Source organism: Calypte anna, chromosome 19, assembly GCF_003957555.1.
Source record: "Calypte anna isolate BGI_N300 chromosome 19, bCalAnn1_v1.p, whole genome shotgun sequence".
Lineage (NCBI taxonomy): Eukaryota > Metazoa > Chordata > Aves > Apodiformes > Trochilidae > Calypte > Calypte anna.
In genome coordinates this window covers 8,010,350-8,035,131 of record NC_044264.1, presented here as the reverse complement: position 1 = coordinate 8,035,131, position 24,782 = coordinate 8,010,350, and the positions used below count along the sequence as shown (strand labels likewise).

Here is a 24,782-nt window from a genome sequence, read left to right as displayed (position 1 = left end):
GGCTTGGAAGGTGAAATGGAGTTTGAGCAGGTGAGGGGGTTTGGAAGCCCTTCAAGACTGAAGGATTTCCTGCAGTGCCAGTGTCCAGAGCTGCAAACTCACCTGCTAGAAGGAAAGGGAAGTGTTTAACCCGGATTGTAGCTACTCAGTAACTCAAATACTCTCAGTAGCCACCGTGTAGAGGGGCCCTGCTCTGAAGGCACAAGGACTCTGCCCTCTCAGAGCCTTTCTCTTCCTAAGCCTCTCAAACCGCCCCGATCCCTGCAATCCATGATGATATTTGAAAACTCCTCCCCTGCCTGTACATCACAGCATGTTTGTCCACATTATTTACTTTTTAACTGCCTGCACACAGTATCTTATCAAGATCCTCCTTCCAGAAAGGGTTTTCCTCTGAGCCAGGCGGGCTCTGTTTAATCAGCAGCTGAACAAAAGGCACATTGATGCTGCGCGGGGGGCCGGCGCTGCGGGCAGGGGGAATCCCTGTTATTTGATAACGATGGAAAATGATTTCCAAATGATGGGAAATGCCTGGCTGCTCCCCACGGTGCAGCCCATGGACCCAACGGGCACTGGAGTTCTACTCACAGCGACACTTCCAGGCGGTGGGATTGCCCTGCGACAGGGACAGCAGCTGAGGGGCCTCAAAGCTCAGCAGCTTCATCAATGCCCTTTGAGGGGCTTTTCCAGCCCCACCACTGACTTCTCAAACTGCTGAGCCACCAGGCGAGGCTTCACCAGGACCTTGGAAGCTCCACTTGCTGCAAGCAGGGCTCAAAGGATGATTTTCCTCTCCCCACAGGATCCAGACCTTGGCAGCAGCACCGTGGGTTCTGGAGCTGCTGTATTCTGGCCTCCATCACCACCTGAAGTCCTCTCAAAGGTGACTATGGCCCATGTGCTCCACTTGGACTCCAGCTCAGAGCTGATTTGGCTGGGAGGAGAGGACAAGCAGAGGCTTCAACCTAAATTTGGGGTGACAGCAGCACTACGTGGTGGAATCAGCCCCAGGGGCGCGCAGAGTTAACTCCTTCTGGCCAAGTGTTTTCTGACATAGCCCAGAGACAAATGTCCTAATGCCACCAAGAAAAGGCTTGTGGAGACCTGGACATCATCACTCAGATGTTTGAAGTCAGGGCTGTAAAAGAAATAAACACGCGAGGCTCGGGCTGCTCCTGCCCAAGGGTGGGGAGGGCAGGACCGGTAGGAGAAAAGCAAATGAGTCATTAATTCTCTAGGCAAGAGAAACTCCTCCAACGTCATCCATCTTGTGGAAAGAAAAGCACCACCTCTTACTTTTTCAAAGGAAAAATTAGGATCTCTCAGAAATCTCTGCAGCAGTCAAAGGCAGCAGAAATGATCTGATTATTTAGGGGCACAAGGTCAGCTCTGCTGAACCACCCGCATGGCCCAGGGAGCTGCCTGTGGGGCACTGGAGCAGAAGATGGAAAAGCCAGCAAAGAGGCTGCAGGAGAAAGCAGGAGATGGCCAGCAGAAAGCCCTGGCTGTTGTGCATTTTGGGTGAGGTCCCTTCCAGCCCTGGGGGTTTGCTGCACAGAAAACACCCAGCAGATGAACGTTGTAACCATTTAATTCATTTTAGTGTCACACTCCACGTACTGCCACACTTACACCTCAGCCAAAAAACGTAAAAAGTGGCATTTTACACAGAAAAAAAATCATCCTTTATTCCCCCGAGATGTAAACCCCACAGAGCTAACATACACACACAGATGTGCCAAATCTGACAAATACCCAAGAGCCAGGAGGACAAAACCCTTCGACCCAAAGTAGAAAAATGCAGACTTGCTCTCTAACAGTAGAACTCCCAACACCCAGACCTGTAGCATTCTCCAAAGGCTGAAACTAAAAATTCTTTTTTTTTTTCCTTTTTATTTCTTCTTATCTCCAGAAGAAAATGTGGAGAATGAAACAGGGGAAGCCTTTGGGGAACGACACGCAACGATAACTTGAACAACATCTTCAGCTATTCATAATTTAGTTACAGAGTCACCCATTGACAGAGCAAAGAAAAATTAATCTAAAATAAATTACTTGTCCCTCCACAGGAATAATGAATCTCTGCAAACCAAGTTCCCTCCTCCCTGGCTATAAGGTGTGAGCCATCTTGCACACGCACCTTGAGATAACCTCTCCCTGGGGAACAGACCACTCCTTTTGTCACCCAGGGTGAAATCAGGAGAGGAAATAAATGGAGTAGCAGTGGACTTGATTTTTAAGACTGGAATGATGAGAAATGGCCATCCCTCCCCACCAGTGTTGTCACTGCCACAGATGTCACCCTACGGCTCTCTGCAGCTCTCTGCATGGTGCAGCCAGGGCCCTGCCAGCTGTGCAAAGGGAAGGTGAGATTTTTACCAATCAGGCACCAAATTTGCCCTCCTGCAGCCATGGGGCTGAGGAGAGGGAAAGGGAGCAGCCTGAGCCCAGACTGAAGCAGGAAGAGGCAGATGCAGCATGAGACCAGGCTCAGCCTTGCTTGGGGAATTCCTCATTTCATCTCCTCCTTCCCCAGTCCCAGCATGGGCACAGAGATCATTTTCCTGGAGTGTGTTTGATCCCCCTCCCCTTCCAGATGTGAAGCAGAGAGTACCACCAGCCTTAGAGAGCACAGCCCCTAATAAATACGGTCCTAAGGCCCAAACTTGACCTGGTGGGGAGCAGGGCTCTCCTGAGAAGGCATCTGACAGTGCAATAGCTCCTCACCTGCCAAACTGATACAGGACTTCTTCCTGCAGGTGAAGCTTGAGTTAAAATAAAGCAGGCACAACTGGTTGATCTAAAACCCATTTAGGATTCAATCATTTGTGGTTGGCCATATGCCTTCTAAGTCCCCCAGAAAGGGTACAGAGGAGCCTGGGAAGAAACCCAGTGTCGTTAAGGAGGAGGTGATGTCTGTCTGCACTGAGACTCCTCAGAGAAGCTCACACAAGGATCTGGGCACAGGTGTCACCAACTCCAGCTCTGCTCCAAGCTGGCGCTGTGGCTGAGTTATCCAAAATATTTCACTTCTGGTTTTCCTCCTCTCTGCAAGCTGAAGTTTGGAAGAAGAGGTGGAGAGGAAGGCCCTCAAGGTCTGAGGCTGGTGTAAGCATCTCATCCCAGGCTCCTGGCTGAAGCAAACTCTCCCAGCACCTCTCCTTGCAGGCTGGAGAAGATGCCAAAGGGGCACAGCCCTGCTTGGGATGTGCCAGCTGGCACCAGAACAAGGAGCTGGTGCTGTTTGCCACTGGGTCCATGACACAACGGCCCTTTGTGGAGAGAGGGTGAGAGGTGGCACAGGAACTCCCAGCAGGGACAGCAGGAAAATCCAGCACACACAAGAGAAATAACAAGCAGCTGGAGATGGGCTCTGCAGATGTCTGGGTTGGCCTTTAAGCTGTAACAGTGACTGTGGCTGCTGGGTTGTTGGCAGGAGGTTTGCCAAGGTGCAGAAGGCATTAACCCAGCCCTTTCCTCCTGTTCTGAAAAGGATTTGCCTTGTTGTTTTACTGGTGGTTTCTGCAGGCCTGTCCCGGGAGCAGGGGAGAAATCTGCTTTGGGGCTCTCTCCTGGGCATCGAATCCAGTGGAGCTGTGGATGTCTGGATCCCAGCTGGTAAAGGGTTCTTTTTGGTGGTGGAGTTGGTTTGGGGTTGATTCCTCCCCCCTGAAATAAATAATGAAACCGAGGAACAGCTCTGCAATGGGGAGTGAGCTTTAACACCTGACTCTAAACAAAATCCTCAGTGCTGCAGAAGGAGCACAGCTGGGACACTCAGGACAAATATTCTCTGAATCCACCTAAACCATTTTTATAGCTGCTGACTTCCAGGTACCTTTATTTTCTCCACCACATGGAATCAACCATATCCTGGGTTTCATTCCTGCTAAACCCTTTGGTCTGATCCTCCCTGGATCTGGAGGGAGACGCAGCGCAGCGGCACACAACGCTTGGAGGATCACGGGGCGTGGGAACGACGGGACGTGGATTTTTCAGCAGCACATCCTGAATCCTAAGCCTGACCAGCTTTGCTCCTGATCACTGCAGCCAGTTCTGAGCAACAGAGTTCCCTTCTGCTCACTTAGAGTCTTTTTTTGATGAGTTTCTCCAGTTTCCGTATCCGTGAGGATTCCTGCTCGGGTGTAGGAGCGCTCAGCGAGAGGGAGACGGAATTCTCCGCTCCGGAGGGTGGAGCTGGGAGGCGCTGGCGGAACAGATCCAGCATGCTGCTCTGCTCACTCCTCTTCAGGCCCTGGGGGAGCAAAAGGAGAGGGCAGCAAGCTGGTTAGATGCTGCTCAGGGAGTGGGTGTGCCTGAGGATAGCTGCAGGAAAACCCATTTCAAACCTCAACCTTTTCTTCACCCACCCCCTCCAAGAGTGGTGTGTAGAGCGCTGGATGATCCAGGGACAACTGAGCTGAGCCCCTGGAGAGAGAGCAGCTGTGAGCATGTGAAGTGAACTGGAAATCTACTCTTCAGTAGCAACTCTACACACTTTCAGGGTACTGAGGATACACTCGCCTCAGAGGGCTTTTCCCACTGCTGAAAAAGAGTCACCAACAATCTCAACCCTGCACTAAGTGGACGAGCAGAAACCCTGTGGGACTGGTTCTGACCTTCATGTCCAGTATCTTCTGGAAAGTATCTGTGCTGCAGTCAGCAAGGAGTTTGATGTAATTGTCAACAAACACAACTGGGGGCTCGTGTGGAGCCATAACCACCTGCCAAGACAAAAAGAAATCAGAGAAATTCTATGAGTCAAAGCCAGTGCTCTGTTAACTCAGGCACACAAGTGACAGCACGACTGGCTTATTCTAAAATAAAATACTAAAGGAACAGGAAAAAGGCTGCATGTGCTGCTAGTAACAAGAATTAAGTGAGAAGCAGTACAGTAAGGAGCTGGGATGTCTCCTGCATGTTCACTGGTGCTCAGAGGCAAGAGGCTGCACATCATGTTCCAGAGAGCAGCAGGACTTTGTCTGTACACCTGGGGGCTGGCAGGAACTCACATGGCAAAGCTCAAGATTTCATCTTGCTGCATCAGGGAAGCCTGGCTGGGGAGATGCTTGTGAGGGGAAAGGCAGTGCTGGTGGCAGGGGGACACTTCCAAAGTCCCCAGCAGATCAGGCAGCCTGGACATAGTCCAGACCCTTGCTTTGGCTGCACATCCCTCCTGCTCCCTCCTGTCCAGAGCAGAGCAGACAGCGTGTGGCAGGGAAATGGGACAACACCCTGAAGTCACCCCCTGTCCCCAGGATGGTGTGGGGCAGAGCACTCTGCTTCTGACACACCTGATGGGTGAGCAGTGCCACACAAAACTGTTCTGTCCTTTGGGTGCAGCTCCTCTGGACTGACTGGGATGCAGCCTTGCTGATGGCTTCCCTGGAGCTCACACCTTCTTAGTCCCAGCAATGTCAGGGAAAAAAATTAGAACAGCCTTGAAGCTGGGAAGATGATTACTCATTGTTGTATTTTCCTTCCATAAGCAGTGAGCTCCATGGGGAATGTGTCTTTTGATGGTGCTGGGCAGAAAAACCATCTTCCTGGGGAAGAGTGTGTGTGTGTGTGTGACTGTGTGCCTGCATGCAGGGCAGAAACAGCACAGGACCAGACTCTCCCCTGTCTCTGAAAACATTTCCATATGTTTCCACTGACCCAGCTCACCCCACACTGTATTCTGTCACCGAGACATTTCTTTCTTTCCCTGCACTTCAGACCAATGAAACATCATAGCCATGTATACACTTATAAATCCTTAATTTACAGCCCTTGTAAAAATCTTCTGCCAAGATGAAAAGCTGAAGCTTCAGACAGCACAGCCAGAGGAGAAAGGAAACAGGACTGCAGGACGTGCAGACCCTGACGCCCTCCTCCCTGCTGGCACATGTGCTTTGTAGGGCTTGGCTGAATTCATTTGTTTGTGCCATCTATGGGCTCAGTGATACTCCTACTGAATTAGCTACACTGGTGGAAGCCTGGCCATGCTTTTCCTGCACTCCCTGCATTACTTCCACCTCAATCCCAATGGAGCCAGTGGGATGTTAAGGGTGGACAAATTATGTTACTTTTCTGATTCACACACAAGCTCCACGGAAAGAGATGTTTCCCTGTGCAGCAGGCACTGCTCTCCCCTGCTCCTGTCAGCAGGACCAGGGCATATTTTTCTTGAGGTCCTTCTTAAGAAAATTTAGACCTGCTTTAACATAGCTACAAACACCTCAGCCACCTTACACCAAAACCATGTAATTGCAGAACTTGTTTCTGAATTCAGAACACAAACTCAGTCTTGACATTATCTTGGGCATGGGAGCAAAGCCAGGCTGAGCAGCAGGCCAGCACAGAGAGCTTGGACCCTGCACCCTCCCCTTGCTTTGGCTGTGGTTTACAGGAGGCTCTGGCTGGCAGCTGCCTGACCACAGCTCTAAGTCACCCACAGAAGCATCTTCACAGCCTTGCTGGTGAGCAGGGGACAATCTCATGGCCCAGCAAGGTCCCACTGCACAGATCCCATGGCTTCTGGGATCAAACCTAACTTCTTACTCCAACAACAGAGGGGAAGGGGAGATTGCTTTGCTTGTTACTTTTTTATGAGGACACCACACCACTTTTGGGTCATTTTCCAGGCACCAGGTCTGGAAAATGAAAAAGGGCTCTGGTGAATACAGTAACCCAGACATGTTTGCACTGGCTGTTACACTAGACAGTAAACAGGTGACTCAAGCACAGCTTGGCTCCCCTGCACCATGGAGTCTGCACAAAGGCCTGGAGTAACCTGAACTGGAGGCTTTGCCCCACAGCAGACACTTACGGATGCTAGCTCTGATTTTCACAAGCTCCTGAGGGAATCTGGTGCCCCAACTTTCCTAAGTAAGCAGAACTTGAGCCCTTGGTTACCTTGAAAAATGAGGGTGAAAACTCAAACGTGATGTTAATAGAGTGTTGGGGGCAAAACCAAGGAGAATTAGCCAGTTCTGTAGAGCAGCTGGCAGCACATCCGGACAAACTCGCATGCGTTCACGTGCGATTGCAGATTGCTGTGTTCAAAGGAAGGGCCCCCTGGAATTTGCTTGCTCTGATTCCCAGTCCAGCTAGTCTGGCTGGCAGGTTATCAAAAGTCTTGAGTTACCTTCAGGATCATTTCAGCCCGAGTCATGCCTTTCACCACTATCTTTGTGTAGCTGGCAGGAGCCTTCCTCACCACCTGGGAGCCAATTGAGGGCAGATCCAGGAGAACCATCTTCAGAGAGTGAGTGTCCAGCAGCAGCTGCAAGAGTTAATCACAACATGTTACTCAGGGCCCTTTTACCAGCTGCTAAAATCCAACATCCTTAAAAAATTAACACTTCTGGGGAAAAGTCCCAGTAATTGCACTGCAGGAAGAGCAAGAACTGACCCAGGTAATGACACTTCAAGAAGACACGATCACCCATGGCGACGGGGCAGCACCATTCCTTGATTTTAACAGAACCTTGCTGTGCTGACTTGAAATGACTTCTGGCAGCTCAACATCTGGCACACAAAGCACGGGTTTCCAGCCCTCTTCCCTTGACAGTGTCAAGTGAAACAATTTCCATTACCTGCAGCCATACCATTATTTAGACTCTGAGGTCACATGAATTAACACCGTGCTTCATCCTGCACCCAGCCACCCATTGGGTCTCTTGTTCTGCATTTACTCAACTGCTTGATTTTTTTTTTTGTTTGTTTGAAAACTGGAACACAACACAGCTACACTGAGAACAGCTCAGTGCCCTGTGCTCACGGGTACACTGAAACTCACAGCCTGCACGTTGGTTTTTATCAGAGCCCTGGCTAAATAAGCAACAAGCAGAAGCCACAAAATTCAGCCCAAACAAACAAGCACTGTGTGATGACAAAATGCTGTGGGTTAGGGTTTCTCAGAGCAAAATCACCTCAAATACTGCACTCTTCTGATTGCATGAGGTTTATTTGAAGAGGTGAGACACCACCAGTGAAGGACAGAAATCTGAAATCAAACTAGAGGAAGAGAAGAATGATTTATTGACACGTGAGTCTCTCAGTGCATTTCTTGTTACACAGTTCTCAGGAGCAGGTGGAAGCTCCTTCTACTGGAGCAACACGTGACATTATGGGCACTGCAGAACCCCCCAGCAGCCACCATGGATGATCTGAACATTTATGGCATGATTTTCAGCCCATTTAGGAATTCAGCTCAAATCCAAAGGGCTCAGCTGGGGAGAGGGGGTGGTGGGTCACACCGGTTCAAATCTGAACCCTGTTATCTGTGGCAGCAGATCATAGCTGTGAGATGCCCACATCAATCTCAACCCATGCCATCAATCTCAACACAATTATCAGCAAAGAGCAAGAAAATATGTGCTTAGGACCAGGAAGGCCAGGAAAAAGTATTCCATGGTGACATTTGCATCAGAAGAGAAAAACCAGCATGGGAATACATTGCTGGGTGACCAGGGAGATGATCAAATTATGCTAAGGCAAATGAGGACCCATGAAGACAGAGATCAGCTTCTGAAGACCTCTGGACATCCACCCCAGGAAGGTATGTCCCACTTATAATGAGAAATATTCATTGTCAATCAGGCTAATAAAAACCTTCCCAGTCTGCTTTGAAGAACCAAATTGGGCCTGCTATTCCAGTACAGTAATATTAGAACTTTTTAACATTAGACACCAGCCCACCACTGGCAACCAGTTAATCACTTTGGATGCTTATTTTTAAAAAGACTTCATTTAATCACTCACAGGTTATTGCTCATCACACAAGACAAGCAAGAGCTGTGCTCCTCTCATTTGCTTTCCATTAAGAAAGAGGAAGGTTTTGATGTAAAGCTCCTGCTTCATTTTGCAGAAACACACTGTTCAGAACCCAGCTTTGATGCCTAAAATCCAAGCAGCTTTTAAGGCACCCATTTGAAGTTCACAGCAGTCCCATTAAGGATGATTCTGCTTTCCTTCTTTTTTTTTTTTTCCATCAACCCACAGGGGAGCAGCTGCATGTGCAGGGGACAGCTGAAAACCTGCCTCACCCAAACCTCACCCAAACCTCATCCTCGCAGAGCTGCAGTGTCCCAGCCTGCAGGGGAAGGAGGCAGAGCAGCAGCAGAGGGTGACTGTGTGATGACCTCATTTTTTTAAAGGATGGGACAGAAATCAAGTCTTTCTGAGAAGGAAATGGGAGCTTCTTGCAATCCCTTCTGCCATGTGGATCTTTCTTATCCTTTGTGTGCTGGGATCACTCTAGAGACAAACTCATCGTGACGCCTCGTAATGGTGTGTGACAAGTTTGCTGTTCCTCTGCTTTACAAATGGCAGAGTGACCACTTGTCACTGTAAATCTGCTGCCACCCTGCCTCTTAACCAGCCAAGGACTCATAACTCAGCTCTCTGCCCCTTTTTAACCAAAACTGCCTCGGCATCTCAAACCCCCAAATGATGAAGTATCACAGCCAAGGTAATTAACTTTTCCTTACCTGTTCTGCACCCACCATGCTGATAGGTTTGCACTTGAAGAGATGGTTAATGAACTTGGGAATGAAGGAGCTGCAGAGAAGAGACAGAAAAAGGCACAATTACATGTGAGTATTTGGACTCTTCTGTGGTAACAAAGCATGCAAAAACAAACCAGGGTGGCTTCTACAAAGACTTGGTAAGTGCTTGGTCCTCAAGTTTCCTCCAGCCACATTAAGTATACCAAATAACAAACCCACCAACCCCAGGTACAACTCTTCTGCTTTAATCCATACTGATTGCTGAATTAATTGAGAAGTTACACATATAGTCTGTGTAAACAGATTGCTATAAACAATGTGTGAAGTGTCACAGGACAAGGTCAAGAACAAGCACACAAACTATTGTACCTAATAAACCCAGCAACATGCCTGGATTTGCACGGCTGTTCACAGAGTGGAAGTATCTTGATTGTATCCAGAACTGACATTTTACTGCATGCTAGTAATTCCATAACATGCATATTACACACTGAACTTGAGGTCCAGCCAAAGCTGGAGGTCTGCTGGGCCCTAGACACTCACACAGAAAGGCACTCCTCCAGAAAGCTGCTGGCCAACACAATCAAGACAAGAAAAAGTTTTTGTGGAAAGGAAAACACCATAAACCCACTTCACTAACGTGGACCTGAGGCACAGAAAAGTGACCAAGTTATGTGCACCCAACCAGGGAGAACTGGCAAAGAATGAAGCCCAATATTCGCCACCTTGGACAACATCCTCCGGAGCATCAGCTCTGGCCTTAGCTTTTAGATTCTTGCTTTTAGGCTTTGTGGTAGTTTCACCCTTCAGTGATGAAGCAGAGATAGCAGATGAGCTGGCACCTGCAGGAGAAGCTCCTGCCCTACCTTCCTGACTCAGCTGCACCACTGGGAAAACTCAGGAGCTGTAGGTGAGGAAAGAGGCCAGCGTGAGCAACACAGACTCCATCTGTCAGGACCACACCACTTGTACTTCCACACGTCTTCCTTTTGCTGCCTTGTTTTTAACAGGCTCTTCTTGGGCCAAATGCCTACAAAGCTCACGTTTCCAGGACCTTATCCATGACCTGGTGGCAGGTCTTAGAACTTAATGGCTCTGTCCTAAGTTCATGGGAGTGAGTCTGTTTTCTGTCCTTTTGAATCAGGCGCCTTGTACGGTGATGATCTAAATTCAGCGTGGTTTCCCCATTGCATCTGTCAAGCTATTTGTTTCCTTCCCAAGAAACAAGGAGCACAGACAGCATCTTGTTTGTCCTGCCACCTGTTTTCCAAGCCAGGACATTTATTTTTCACCCTTTCTCATGGAAGAATGACAAAAGAGTAACTCAGGCATGGAGCATGCCAAGCTGCTGAGCAAATCGAAAGAAACGGCTCAAGGAAGAGCTCGTCCAAGCGAAGGCTCCTTCCTTCCCCCTTCCCTCAGACACAGCCACAACCTCTCTCAGTGATTCACTTTTTCCTGGAGAGGTGTCAAGGAGAACAATTTCAAACTACCGTTGAGAACCAGCTACTGGGCTGCCCCAAAACAGCTTTGAATTTGGCCACCAGAGAAACACCCGTGGCAACCAAATATAAATAAAAGGAGGAGAGCGAGCCCAGTCTCCTGGTGCACAAAAGCATACAGCAGAGATGCAACATATCTGATTTAGAAGACCATTTTTCAGGTGTTTAACTGATTCTTGGGGGGCAGGCTGAGAGCTCCAAGCACAGCTGGAGCTCAGGTGATCCTATAAAACGATCCATCCACAGCAACTCTGCATGCAGCAGCTTGCTACAGGCGCAAGAGTGCAAGAGATTAATTGTACTTTTGATCTTGCACGTAGGTCCAACTCTCCCTCCCTCTCTAAGGTCAAGCATGGAGTTAATGCTCATGGTGTGGATGAGAAACAGGGCAAGCCTTTCTTTCTGCAGACTGGCAGCCAACAGACCCCCTCACCTCCTTTTTTTTTTTTTTTTAAACCATCTTTTCTATATAACCACATAGACAGCATTCCATCTTGCATGAAAGAATTCCCAGGCCCCTGAGATGGCCACCCACAATCAATGCAGAAGGGTAAAGCAACCTTCCATCCCCACATGCCTGTTCTTTCACGCTGCCTTATTGGAAACAGCTTCTCAGCTCCAGAGAGTTGAGGAGACAAAGAAGATAAACCAGAAGATCCAAGAGTTGCTCTGGTAATTTTGTCTTTTCTTTTGTTTTGTTTATTTGGGTTTTCTTGTTTTTGTTTTTTTTTTTTTTGATGAACAGAGACCATCAAGTGCAGTTTCACTCAACTGAAAAATTCAGCTTGAGGTTGGACTCAGGGCCTGGCTGCCCCAGCACCCAGCAGGCATTCCTGGTGGGAGCAGTACGTGCGTGTTCAGTGGGAATGCTCTGCACGTGGTTTTGTACTCTGAACACCTCCCCTCCCTGCACATCCACACAGGGAGACTGGGTGCCAGAATACATTTACAGTTTCTGCTATAAAACTGAATCCAGCAAACCCCGTCCGTAGAAGCAGACAAGTCCCCAGTGTAACAGAAAAGCAGTGCAAGGCAGATGAGGAACCTAAAGCACAGAAACCACAGCATCTGAGAGGCTCCCATCCAACAGGAGTGGCTCTGCCAAAGCCTGTGTTTTCCTAATCCCCTGCACTGATGATGCAGCAAACACAATTCCTTGCTAAGCAAGGCAGGCAGAGATGCAACCACAGTCTGCCTGCCTAACAAGAGATAAGGTACCACAGGACATCACTCAGAGCATCCTAGTGTCCCCGAGTCACTGGGTTTTCCTTCAACACCACCCTCTGAGGTGGTGGCCTGCAGCCTGGCCCGAGCTGAGCTCAGCCCACTGCTTCCAAACCTCCCAGAGACTCCTCATCATGATCTTCCTAAGCGCAGGATGCAAAGCTCAGAGCAACCAGGAGGATGCCTGCTGCAGCTACCCACCACTCCTGGCTGGTTGTCTGGCAAGCAGGAGAACTGTTTGTTTTTCCTGTCTCTTGGTTTTAATCTCTTCCTCTTTGAGGTCAGGTCACAGACTTCCCAAACACATCCCTGCCCAGCAGCCACGGCTTCATCGCTGCCGTTTTTGGTATCAAAGGATAAGGGTGGAGGTGCAGTGAGAACAGAGCCCCTCACCTGCCCACCAGTGCCTCCTGGAAAGCCAGCTCCTTCTCAGCATTTCAAGTGAACGAGGGGTGCATTTTGGTCAAAAGAAAGCAGAAATGACAAATTAGGTTAGGGGATAGATGTGATTTCTGAGGGTCGTTTTTCTTCTTCCAGACTTGGCTCAGATCCCTCTGTTTTAAATTTAGTGACTTGAGATGCCTTCTCCCCTGTGGTCCTGTAACTCAACACTCGTGCTCTACACAACCCATTAGAGTGGAGAAGTGGCTGGCAGCTCACAGAGACACAGGCACAGCCATACACAATGCCTGTGAAAAGGATTTTCAGCGTTGTGACACACACAAAAGGCCAGGTATTTATATCAGGCAGGTCAGCAGAGTCCATGAGAATCCAGAACTGCAAAAAATACATCTGTTTGTCTGCATTCAAATGTCAGCAGCATTTTAAGTAGGTCAGTCCCCCCTTACACTGGGATACCTCCCCTTTAAAGCAAGCTGTGCAGGACTCTAAATGATCAGGCAAAAACAGTTTTCAGCAAGCAAATTTCCAATTCTGCAGCACAGTAAACTCAGGACTGTGTCCCAGAGCTGCAGTTGCATTAAAAGAGGTTTTGAAGAGGAGCAGCAGTTTTGCAGGATTTTAGGGAATAAGCTGTGATGAAGGCACCCAGCTTAGACCTGAACTTCTCTCCAGTGTGAGTGCTGGGTATTTTATCTGGAGTTTACTTGGTATGTGCTTAGCAATAAAGTTAAAAGGGAGGCAACTAAGCTGAGGTATTAAGAGTGTGCTGTGAACAGCTGAGTAAATGGGGTTTTTTATTTATCACCACATTAGTGATATAAAACTCAAGCATAACCACACAGGAGGCTTAAGTGCAATAAATTTTGACTGAGACAGCATTTCAAACAGTGATTATGGGCAAAGTCACAATATGATTTATCAGTCACTGCTCCTTAATGCAAACTAATGAGTACTCTGAGACAGAAAGGGGGAACAAAACCCTCAGGGCAGTCTCCCTGCTGCGAAAGTGAGCAGTTCCCAGGAGAGCTGGCTGCATCATTCCCTGCTGAGGCTCTGGTCTCAAACCCACACAGTGACTGCCAGGCCATAGAGTTTATTTTTGGATGATTAGCTTATTCCAGATGAATGAAATGTTAAGGTATTTCAGAGTGACACACGATCTGTACTGCTCCCAAGTCCACCAGCGCAATCACGTGCAAGCCCAAAAGCAGCAGCTTCAACTGGTCAAGTCCTCCTGTGGCTTTTTCTTGGGGCACTGGCATGCAAAGCTCAGCTGGCCAAAGGCAAGCAGGGAAGAGTTCAAAGTATCTTGCTAAATAACTGAATTTTGGGTTTGAACACATAGCTTCAAAGTTTAGATGTCCAAGAGATGCTGGAGAGCTGCTGCACCCTCAACCCTGAATCAAGAGGCAAGTGAATTTCTGTCTCACCTTCCAGTTCTTTCATGCTGCTCAACATTAAGTGACTTGCCAAGAAGATGCCTGTAATAACCCCCAAAATCTGAATGTATATCTTCCCTTCCTTACTAAACCATTTTTGCACAAAAAAATCAGCTTTCAGACTGTGAAGGCAGAATAATACTCATCCTACCCACCCTCCTTAAAACACCAGAACTGCTATAAATGTTATTTTGAGGTAAATGATGCCCCAAATTTCTCTGTTCCCTCCTAAAATGGAGAAGGTCTTCACCCAGACCTCAAGAGTCACTGATGCTGTGTGCTAGGAAGCAAACAGATTATTCTGTACAAAGAGATCAGTGAGATCAGGGACCCCTCTGTGCCATGTTGGAAACTTACTTTGCAAATTTTATGCAGAACTGGGTGAAATACTTCCTCGTGGAGGCCAGGTTGTCACGGATGATGGGGACATTTTGTTTAATGTGGAGGATCACTGAGGTCACATAAGGACTCTGGTCACCAACGTGTTCCACATTCTGCCACTGCATCTGCACAAAGGGGAAAAAACAATCAAAAAAGAGTGTTTAATTCATTAAGGTTCAAGCAATATGTAAGGAAAACTGTATAAACTTCCTGCCTAAAGATCTCTAAGGAATCATCAAGAGACTCTCTGCAATTCAACACCAAGGTCAAGTTCATTGTCACTATACTGATTGAGCAAAACCTTTCCACAACAAGATCCAAAGAAATCCCAGAATGGCCCTTTTTGCACCCAAACAGACTGTGACTGATAACCTACACAGATGAGGATCACTGTCATCAAAAAGGCTTCTGAAACAGGCCAGACTGCCTTAATATTTAACAGTTTCCAGTTTGCTGGGATAAAGTGCCCATATAAATCCTGATTACAGGCATTTGAGAAAATATCTGCAAGCTTGCAAAGTCTGGATTCCTGTATGGCAGCCAAGCCTGCAATACTGGTGAGACTGATGACAGATAGATGGAAGAGGTAGAAATAGTCTGAAAGTCCAAAGCACTCTACACCCTCCTTGCTCACCCTGAAAACACTTCTGGTGCACAACCCCAGGATGCCAACTTCAGCTCATCCCAAACACACATAAAAAAATACAAAACAGGAAGAGTTACTACAATCTTCCTTTTTTTTCTTTTTCATTTACCACCATCAGAAATGCAACAGAATACCCTGGCAGGCCAGACAAGTGACTCCTCTGACTTTCTCAGAGCCTTGCTTGCAGGACATGGGGAGTACACAGCAGAAGTCATGTGAAGAAAGAAAAAAAAACAAGGAGGTAATTGGATAAGGCCTGGCCAAGCATCTGTGTATATAGTGAAGTCTTACTGAAGAGGAACATGAGCATCCAGCAAAATGCTCTTATTAGCTCTGCTACTGTTCAGAGATGTGCACTATGCAACTGTCTGGAGATGTGGCTCCTCATGATGGAGATGAAAGAGGAGGAAAATGTATGTAAATCAGGAGAGGAAACTGAGCACATGCAGAAAATGAGCTTTTTCCTTCAAGGGGGTCAAATCTGTTTTCTCAAGTTCTGGATTTTGCATGTAAAGCTTTTTATTCCTGGCTTTAATTTCATTACAGCTACTTTGTCCTCTGCAACCCAGCTGGGTCCAACATGCCCCCTAAGTGACTTAATTGCCAAGAGAAGCCAAATTCTTTGCAAAACCACAATGTCTGAGTCTGCACGTGTCCAACATAAGTTGCCTTTATTTAAACAAACCAGCCCAAACCCCAACTTCCTCATCTCACACCACTCAGGTAGGCAGAAGGGGTGTTCCTCTCATCTCCAGCTTTTAATTTTGTCTCTCCTTCCACTTGGAAGAGAAACAACTCTTTTCCTACCCCTCATGGTACTTGCTGTACCCCCAAAAAAATACTTTGTGCCCATTTCCCTGATGGATTCACACATTCCCCCTTCTTGACAGACAGGGATCCTCGACAAACAGATCATCCCCATCTAGTGGGAAAGGCCAGAAAGTGGGCAGGGACTGCTGAGTTGAATTATTGCAACATCAATAAACCAGTAGCTTTTTCATTTTGTTGCTCTTCATTCCAAAAGCAATACTTTTAAAAATAGCCCTTTGTGTGTGTGTATGTGGGTGTGTTTCACCCCCCCCCCAAAAAAAAAAACCCCAAACCAAACCAAAAAACAGTAGCAGCAATGAAAGACACAGTCCACATACTGAAAAGTCATCAAAAGAAACACGAGCCCAGCTCTTCTGGTAAAGTTTTGTTCCTGTCATTTTAAATTAATTCCTCTTTTTCCCTCATCCTATGTTTTTCTTGGGATATCCACACCGTTTACATGCACAAGCTGAAAAGGAGCTCAAAGAGCAGGAGTAGTGAGGCCTCGTGCCCAGTGGCAGGAGCCCAGCACATGGGGTGCCCCAAAAGCACCTGCAAGGGCAGGACTTGGGTTGGAAGACCTGGTGGTGCCTTCAGAGATGGCTTTTTACAACCAAAGCCAGAGGACTCTCAAGGTTTTAGGGCACTTACTTGAAAAAGAGAAGAGGAAAGAGAAACCCTGAGCAAAACTGGGATGGGATGGTCCCTACCAAGAGCTGTGTTACCCATAGCAGGGTTGCTCCTGCTTGTGAAGATTCTCATCTCCATGTCCTGCACTGGCATGGAATGCTTTGGGATTTAGGGAGGAGGAACCAACCTCTGACTGTCCCCCTGTTCAGGAAAATCCCACTGCCAGCTTCTCCTTCCAGGCACCAGGAGCACCCACAGCCTCCAGCCCAGCACCTGCTCCCTCAACCTGGTGGTGCTGGAGCAGGAAGGGGTGGGATGGGGAATGTCACTGCCTTCCAAACTGCCTCCCTTAAGGGCTGAGAGGAGTTTTGGGTTGCACCCTTGCATGCTGCACCTTGTCTGCTGGTTGGAACCTTCTCGTGCTGACTGGTAATTAGCAGCCAGCAGCTCTGATTGCTCTGCTCTTGGGGCTTCTCTTCTTGGAGAGGTTGTTAGAGCCCCGTGTTTAAACACTTGCTGTTGTCCACTCAGCTGTGTGCCAAAAAGGTTTCAGCAAAAGAGGAAAAAAAACCCAGCAAGAGATCAGTGTGAGTCACTAAAAATGTCCCTCAGCCTCACTTCCAAGCACAGCTTTACATATAAATCGATGTTTAATTCTGCAAGTAAATCAAACCTTATCCAGTGCAATCCATAAACTTAACTGGGCCAGAGATATCCCATGCAGTTCCCTCACCCCAACAATCAAAAATAAAGCACACCAGGCAATGTGCCTGCTAACAGATCAGTACAATATATTCACAGTACTTTGTTATCCACAAAAAGACAACATGGGGTTAGGGTAAATTCTTCTCCCACCCCAGCTCCCCATCCTACAGTTGTGTTTCATCATTCTGAGTAAAGATTATCACCTAACAGCTTTGCAATATGGGGCCTTCTTGTCACTTATCATTCCTTCCAGAACACAAAAGGTAAATAATCATGGAAACTGAACACCACTCCCAGCTGAAAACAATATTCACAATGCCATTTTCTGTGTTAAACCTCTCAGAGTGGCCTGCTGCCAAAGTGGATATAGAGGCTTACATATTTCTTAATTTACCTCTATAGTTACTGAACAGTTTTGCAAGGGGAAAAAAAAAAAAAAATCAGACTTGAACAAAGGACTGGGAATGTTTAATCTTGGAGGACACCAGAGGGAAGTAACTGAAAAGAAGCTAAACAAAGGAAGAACCCTAATGGAGAAGGGGTCTTGAGACCAACATGCCTTCCTGGTACAGGAAGATTGGAATGTATCAGGCACATGGTCTTTATTCCTTTAATAAAGACTGAAATTTTACATGTTCAAATAATAACTCTGCATTTAAATAATTATATGCATTTCTTTTTTAACTGTCAGAGTAATAAGCCAGCCCTGAAGGAAAGGGAGGAGGAGGAGGCCAAAGGAAAAAAAAACTTTGCTCCAAACCCAGATCTAGTAAAAAAATTCACATAAAAGAAACTCTCCTCTGATGCAAATAGTGGAATGTGTGCAGGAGTGACAACTATTTATTTAGTTAATTTCATAACACTTAGCTTGTTTACATATCATCAGCCCCATCACATGTGCTGCATTTTACCAGTGTTCCAAAGACAAAAATAAATGGCCCACCAGCTGCTGCCTTCTCAAGGTTGTGGTTTACTTGGGTCTGAACAGCCAGAGCTCAGCAACTCAAATACTGCTTTACTACATGGCTTCAGGAGACCTAAAGTACTGTCACTGTCACCCCACACCTGAAGTGCTGAGCCCTTCTTAAAGGTGTTATTTTACCAGGGGAAAAAAAATGATATAAAAATCCTCTTTTCATTGGGAATATGCACAAGTTGTATTACCAGCTGCATTCCACTTCAAATATTAGCTTGGGGTGGCTGGGCTGGTTACAGCTGGAATACATCATAAAGCAGAAAGCTATTAAAATTCATGGCAATGAGACAGTGTGTTGATCCTACAAAAATGGAGCTCCACGTTTAATATTTCTAATTAAAAAAAAAAAAAAAAAGAAAAAGGGTTCAATCCACTTTTGTTGTCTTCACCTCTGTCTAAAGCAGAGTCTGGGTTTTCACAATACCTTGGCAAGGAAACACAGCTCTGCATTTCAAATATATAAAAGCCAGCAGTGTCACTGCAACATAATCCTTAAGCACCAATCACCTGGGCCTCTCCAGGAACAGCTCCACATGTCCTTGAGAGGATCACAGGAGCACCAGGGCTCAACCTCAATTCCACATTACCCTTTGAGTCCCTCTATTTAACAGCCACAAACAAGCAAGCCAGTAAAACCCTTTCTCAAAGGACACAAAGGGGAGGTGTATTTGAAATTTCACATTAGCAAAAGTTGTCTCCATTTTAAAGGCTCTCACTGGCATTAAGAGTGGAAAAGAAAGCCTTAGATATTCTCAGAAAATACTGAATTGTGTGTTTTAATGTGCTGGAAAAGACTGAGATTCAAACATGAAATTTGGAGTGAAGGATCCATCTATAAAAACAGCAATAGCTGCTCTAAGAAGCAAGAAAGAATCAATACACAGCTAAGTCTCAAGGCAGCATAAAAGGATATGTCAACAGTGGACTCAAACAATCAAAGCAAACAAGAACTTCACAAGGATCTTGAGGCCACCCAAACCAAACCCACCCCTTACCTTGCTCATAGCAGTCAGGGCAGGGTCACAGGCTGCATCCAGGTCCTGCACTAACAGCTGGATGCTGTTGGAGATCACACTGCAAATTAAAAATCAAATCAAATCAAATCAAGAATGAGTATTAGGTTATTTCTCAGCAACACAGTGCCAGAACTGGAGTGCTTGACTGTGAAAGGAGGAAAATTATCTCCTGGCTGACAGCAGAGTTATGCTGTGGATGCACATGGGTAAAGCTGGTACTTGAAAAAAAGTAAGAAGTGGGAAGTTCTGTGTGCTCTTCATCAGGGAGCTAAACAGTGGGCTTTGGAGCAGAGAGGATGTTATTATAGGTGACCTTTCTCTGCTTTGACACAGAGAAGGGGCTGGAGATCAAAGGTTTTGCATGGGGTAACCACCTGCCCACGCACTGGGAAGAAGAGAAATCCCCAAGTACAGAGCCCAGCCTGGGATTCAGCTTCAAATTTAATCCAGTCTGCATAAAACTAACATTTTAACAGCTCTCCCCTTATTCACAGCCAACACTCTCCAGCTCACAGAACCTTGCAAAGCGGGTTTTAAAACAGTCCATCTGTATGAGTCCTGAATCTGCCTCCCATTTGAGGAGATCAAGGCAGATGTCTTATTTACATGATGTCTAGGACTGCTGCCATCCATTGTTTGAGTTTCCCAGAGACATACACTAGGTTAAAGGACACATTAGTCAAACATTTCCCTCCTTCCCCCCCTTTTTTTTTAACCAGCATGATATTACTCAGAGGAGTATCTGATGCTGCCATATTACCATGTACTTAAAGATGCAACTGATCCTAAAAAACCAACCCAGAAACACTGTCTGCAGCTACTCAGACCATCTTCAAGGGCAGGTAACCTGGTACTTGTATTACAAACAACTTCTAGAAGTAATAAGTGACCACACTGATCTAAGTAAGTACAGTTTTTAAGAACAGTGTAAGCTTTAAATCTGACTGTTTACAACTTCAGGATTATACATGTAAGAACTGTTGGCTTTTCCTCTTGCTGCTAGCACAGATCTACAAGAAATAAGACCACTGCTTCCCCAGACCATCTTTCCTCCTATTCATCTTTCTCATCCAGTTTGGGTATTACTCTGGAACTCACTATTAAACCACAACCCACTGAGGTTGTCTGTCCCTTTCCTAAAACACTAGCACGTGAAGACCAGGACAGGACGTCAAGAATGTTCCTTTAAAGCAATTAATTTGTTTGTAAAGGCAAACTCATCCAAAATTAGTCAGAAAATTAATGTGGGAGACAAAGTGACCACTGGCTTCAAGTTACATGAGCTGAAACTTGCATTGGGATAAAAAAAGCCTGTGACAGTTTCTGCTGGTGCCTCTGCTGCTGCTGGGCACTACAGGATTTACTCCCTTGGGGAACTCCACCAGCTCCAGGGAGCCAGACTGGAATAACTGTCTCCTGGGCTGACTCCTGCAGGGCTCCTGCTGCCTCTGACTTCTGGAAGAAAGGATCTTGTGGCACCAAAACAAAGGGCAACTCTCCGAGGGGAAGGAAAGTGACTTCATCACCAGACTCCACAGGTCAGGAGTCTGGCTGAAGCTGAGTCACCACGTGCAGGTTCTTGCCTGAAAAGCACAAGATTGCCAGGAGGGAGAGAAATCTCTTTGTCTGCATTTCAAAATAAACACAAGGGCTGTAGTGGGGTAAAGGTGCAGCAAGAAGCATCCTGTGGCTTTATACACATTTGGGGTGGTGCTGCACTTTCTGCAAAAGAAGAAACACTTTCTAGGGTGTGTAAGAAGCAATGTTTTATCACTTTCTTTATGACCCTGCCTAACAAGACATCAAATCCCAGAAGAAACAACTTGTTTGATGTTGACTGAGAGAGAAGTTTATAGCCATGACTTAACACTGACAGAAGGCTGGACAAAGCACTGCACTGGAACAGACTGAAAGTCAATTAAAAAGCCTTTGTTACAAGATACATCAGGCCTGTCAGTTCAACTTTAAAGCTGTCCAAAACAGCAAATGTGAACTGTACATTTAAACAGTTTCCAGAACACATCCCAGTGCCTGCCTACAACCAACCACCTGGAGAGGCAGCCACTGTGGAACCTGAGCAGCAGCTCAGGGGAGCTGACTCCTGCCAGACAGGTCATGAGAAATCACAGACCACGAGAAAACCCCCTCAACTTGTCCATGTGAAGAAAATCCCATCACAGGGTGTATTTTATTCCTACTGCCCACGTTCTTGGTTTGCTTTGGCTTAGAGGACGCAGCAACCCCAGCTTTTGGTCAGGGATTGTCTTAAAAAAAAGATCTGAGAAATACTGAAAAGGAAGGGAGTCTCTGCAGCCTGGAATGGAGCCTGTGACCATGTGAAATACCTGGATGAAGACACCCTGGGATCCTGCCCACTGGAGCAAGAGAGCAGGAATTACAGGAAGGAAGTCTTCTGTAAAAAAATCTTACTGCTATCTGGGCTGAATCTTAGTCTTAGGAGAGTGGGTGGTATGGATTATTTTCTCATCTTTGCCAAGGCTTTCTTTTGTCTGATGTGAGGCAAAACAATATTTTTTTTTTTGCCTCGATTGCCTTCTCTCAAAAAATATTCAATCTGTTTGTCAGTGGCAGAGAGGAGAGGATGTTAGAGAGGAGTATTTTTAGCATCGTTACATGAAAAGTTATTTTAATGAATGTTAATCTTCTCTCAATTATAATCCCCAAATATAAGATTGGATCAGTCTTTTCTGTCATCTGAAATGGGGTTTGATCATACTGACAAGGCTTCTGATTAACAGTGGGAAGTTAAAGCAGGAAGGAATGCACTGAAATAGCTTCCTTTCTTGAAATGTAACAGCCACCTTACAGAGCTGCCAAGATGCAAATGACGTTTCAGATGGAAACTCACTATTTCCTTTCCCCTTTCCAGTGCTCTTGTTCCTTTGGCTAGGAGGATGAGGAACAACTACAGCTGAAGCCTGTACTACTGCTGCTCTTGGGCTAGCCAAGGGAAGACCATTCCTTCACCAGGGAAATGCCTGTGCTGTGTATCTGGGTGGGTCCTACAGCTACAACACTGGGAGCTTGGGTTCCAGCACCATCTGGCTGACAAACCAGGATGTTTGATATATTTTGAGAGGGTATCAGCATCTGCTGAACATACATGCTGAAAGTGTCCATCTCCCCCGTCAGGTTGATTCTCTCCACCAGACTTGCATCCACTTTTTCTCTGAGCTTTTCTTCCAGCTGTTAGGAAACAAAAGAAGCAACAGAAAGATCAGATTTCCTACTTGAAACGACCATTCGTGAAAACACCATGTCCTGGAAAAGTCAGCTTCTTAAAAACTGATCTGTGGCCAGACTATACTGAAGAGGCAGCCAGTGAACAATGGAAATCTCTCCCTGTTGGACTCCCCAGACACACTGATCTGCCAGGTTGGGCTGTGGTGGCACTGTGTCCTCAAAGAGTGACCTCCAAGGTCATCCATGCAACTCTAGTATGTCACGCTAATGTACCAGCTTAACACTAGGCCATCTGTCCTGCTAATAGAGATGTTTTCCAACACAAACTGTGCACAAACTGCAGAGAGGGCTGCCAGCTCCAGTGGTGGAGAGGCCTTGGTATGGCCCAGCATCCCAGCTCATCAACCTGGGGCATTCTGAAAGCCCTGGAATGCACAGAGTATCGTGGCTGCCAAGCGTAGCAGCAAAAAACTCTTCTCTGCTCACTCCACCTCGTGCCAGTATTTCATGGAAGCATTTTCCCAAACCTATTTTGAATTACTGTTTTTCTTGTTTTTATAAAAGGGAGCTCATGAAATATGAGAAAAGTCTTTTTTTTTTTTTTTTCCCTAAATATGGTTCCTAATCCAAAACAAATTATGTAGCAAGGATAAAAGGACAGCATCCAAAACTAATGCAACAAGGATTACAAGCAGGATTTTCTCACGTAGGAAGAGCAAAATCACTACTTTTCTTTCTTTGAAATAGAGATTTAATATTGTAGAGCTCAATAATCACATGGAGCTGACACTCTTTTAGATATTTTGGTACTTCTGACACTTCAGTCTCCACAGAGCCTGCTCCTGAAGGGGCAGCAGCACAGCAGCTCACAACACAAGGTGGTCAGAGGTGCTGCAAAGCAAAGCTCACCTGCTGGGTGGTAGCCAAGCAATACTCTGCAGTACTGAGGATGCTGCAAATGAGGCAGAGTTCTTCTAAAGTAAACTTAGCCACTTCAGAGCCTTCCTTTTCTTTCAGCAAACTGGTGATGGTGAGCCCACCACTGCTGCTTGTTGTCCTGGGGAAAAAAGACAAAACCTGTGAGGCTTTCAGGTGTACAGACAGAATCACACAGAATCCTAGGGGTTGGAAGGGACCTCGAAAGATCATCTAGTCCAACCCCCCCTGCCAGAGCAGGGCCACCTAGAGTACATCCTCTCCTAGTGGAAGAAGCCAGGCCTCTGGCTCTATAAAAACCTAACATTTCAAAACATCCTTGGGTCCACTGAGAACACCCTGGTAAAACAAAGGCACTGCTCAGCACAGGCTGAAGCTGACAAGCAAGCTTCTCACCCCCATGGTCAGGTCTCATCAGGGTGGGCATGTGAAAAAGGCTGCTTCAACCCCCCAGCTAGCACACACAGCTCAGAGAAACACAGACTGCAAAATGACTGCTGGATTTCAATGCCAGGAAAAGCCCTTATGAGCACAAAGCCCAGTGCATCACAGGCTAGAGCCATTCTACATCAAACCCACAGCTGCTGTTTTGGTTCAGGAACATATTTTAGGAATACAAACAGAAGTTGGTATCAAGTCTTCAGGTAATGGACAAGTCACTCATTCACAACATGACAGATTAGGATGCAAGAGGAACACAGCTCACTTCACCTTCACTGCCAGTTACTCAAAATCTAATTAAAGATTACAGAAAAACCTCAGTAACTATCAGGCACCTTGTCATATTTATCTTCTCAGTACCAAGCAGATGTGAACATGCATCTAAAACTTTGGTAGCCTGTTTTTAAAACTGATGATATCAACACAATAAATTACAGAAGATGTGAACTTCTTTCCACCATCATCCAGTGATTAATGGCTGAGTATCAACAATGAAGGATTCAGAAGAGTTTAGGAGTCAGGAAATTCCCTACCTTTCCACTCTCTATAATCCAAATCCATTTAAAAAATAGGACAGTGATATTTATCTTGGACAGCAAAAATGGAGCACATAAAAAAATATGCATAAAGAATGCTACTGAGGTCTGATGAAGAATGCACATTAAGTTTATCTTTCCACTTGCCTGGATATAACCCTCTCTGCCTCCATCTGTAAAAGATTTAAAGAAATTCATTCTGCTGCTCCCAGGTTTGTAAGGGAAACAAAATGAAGATGGCAAACAGCATAAAAAATTATCTGTCATTAAGGTTGGTAATACCTCGAGGAGCTCCTTTAGCCTGTACACTTATCTGTATTGGTGTAAACTCACAATGATTTCTTTTATTTTCACTGCATTTACATCTAAATATTTTATTCATACATATATAAAATGCTCCAGAGCAGAGGGAGTTACAGGTAAGCACCTTAGTGCCACAC

At 46.2% G+C, this 24,782-nt stretch overlaps 1 protein-coding gene across 1 annotated transcript in view; it reads right to left on the bottom strand.

Annotated features, from left to right (window-relative positions):
* Positions 1 to 1,573: 1,573 nt before the first annotated feature.
* The window catches only part of VPS53 (VPS53 subunit of GARP complex), a 60,389-nt gene continuing 37,180 nt past the window's right edge, over positions 1,574 to 24,782 (bottom strand). Inside the window, exons 15-22 of the mRNA XM_030462350.1 lie at positions 23,339 to 23,486; positions 22,350 to 22,432; positions 19,205 to 19,283; positions 14,419 to 14,567; positions 9,477 to 9,546; positions 7,130 to 7,267; positions 4,620 to 4,724; positions 1,574 to 4,255 (exon numbers count right to left, since the gene is read on the bottom strand). Coding sequence (XP_030318210.1) covers positions 4,085 to 4,255; positions 4,620 to 4,724; positions 7,130 to 7,267; positions 9,477 to 9,546; positions 14,419 to 14,567; positions 19,205 to 19,283; positions 22,350 to 22,432; positions 23,339 to 23,486 — 943 coding nt within the window. The 3' untranslated portion in view covers positions 1,574 to 4,084. The remainder of the gene's footprint in view (positions 4,256 to 4,619; positions 4,725 to 7,129; positions 7,268 to 9,476; positions 9,547 to 14,418; positions 14,568 to 19,204; positions 19,284 to 22,349; positions 22,433 to 23,338; positions 23,487 to 24,782) is intronic.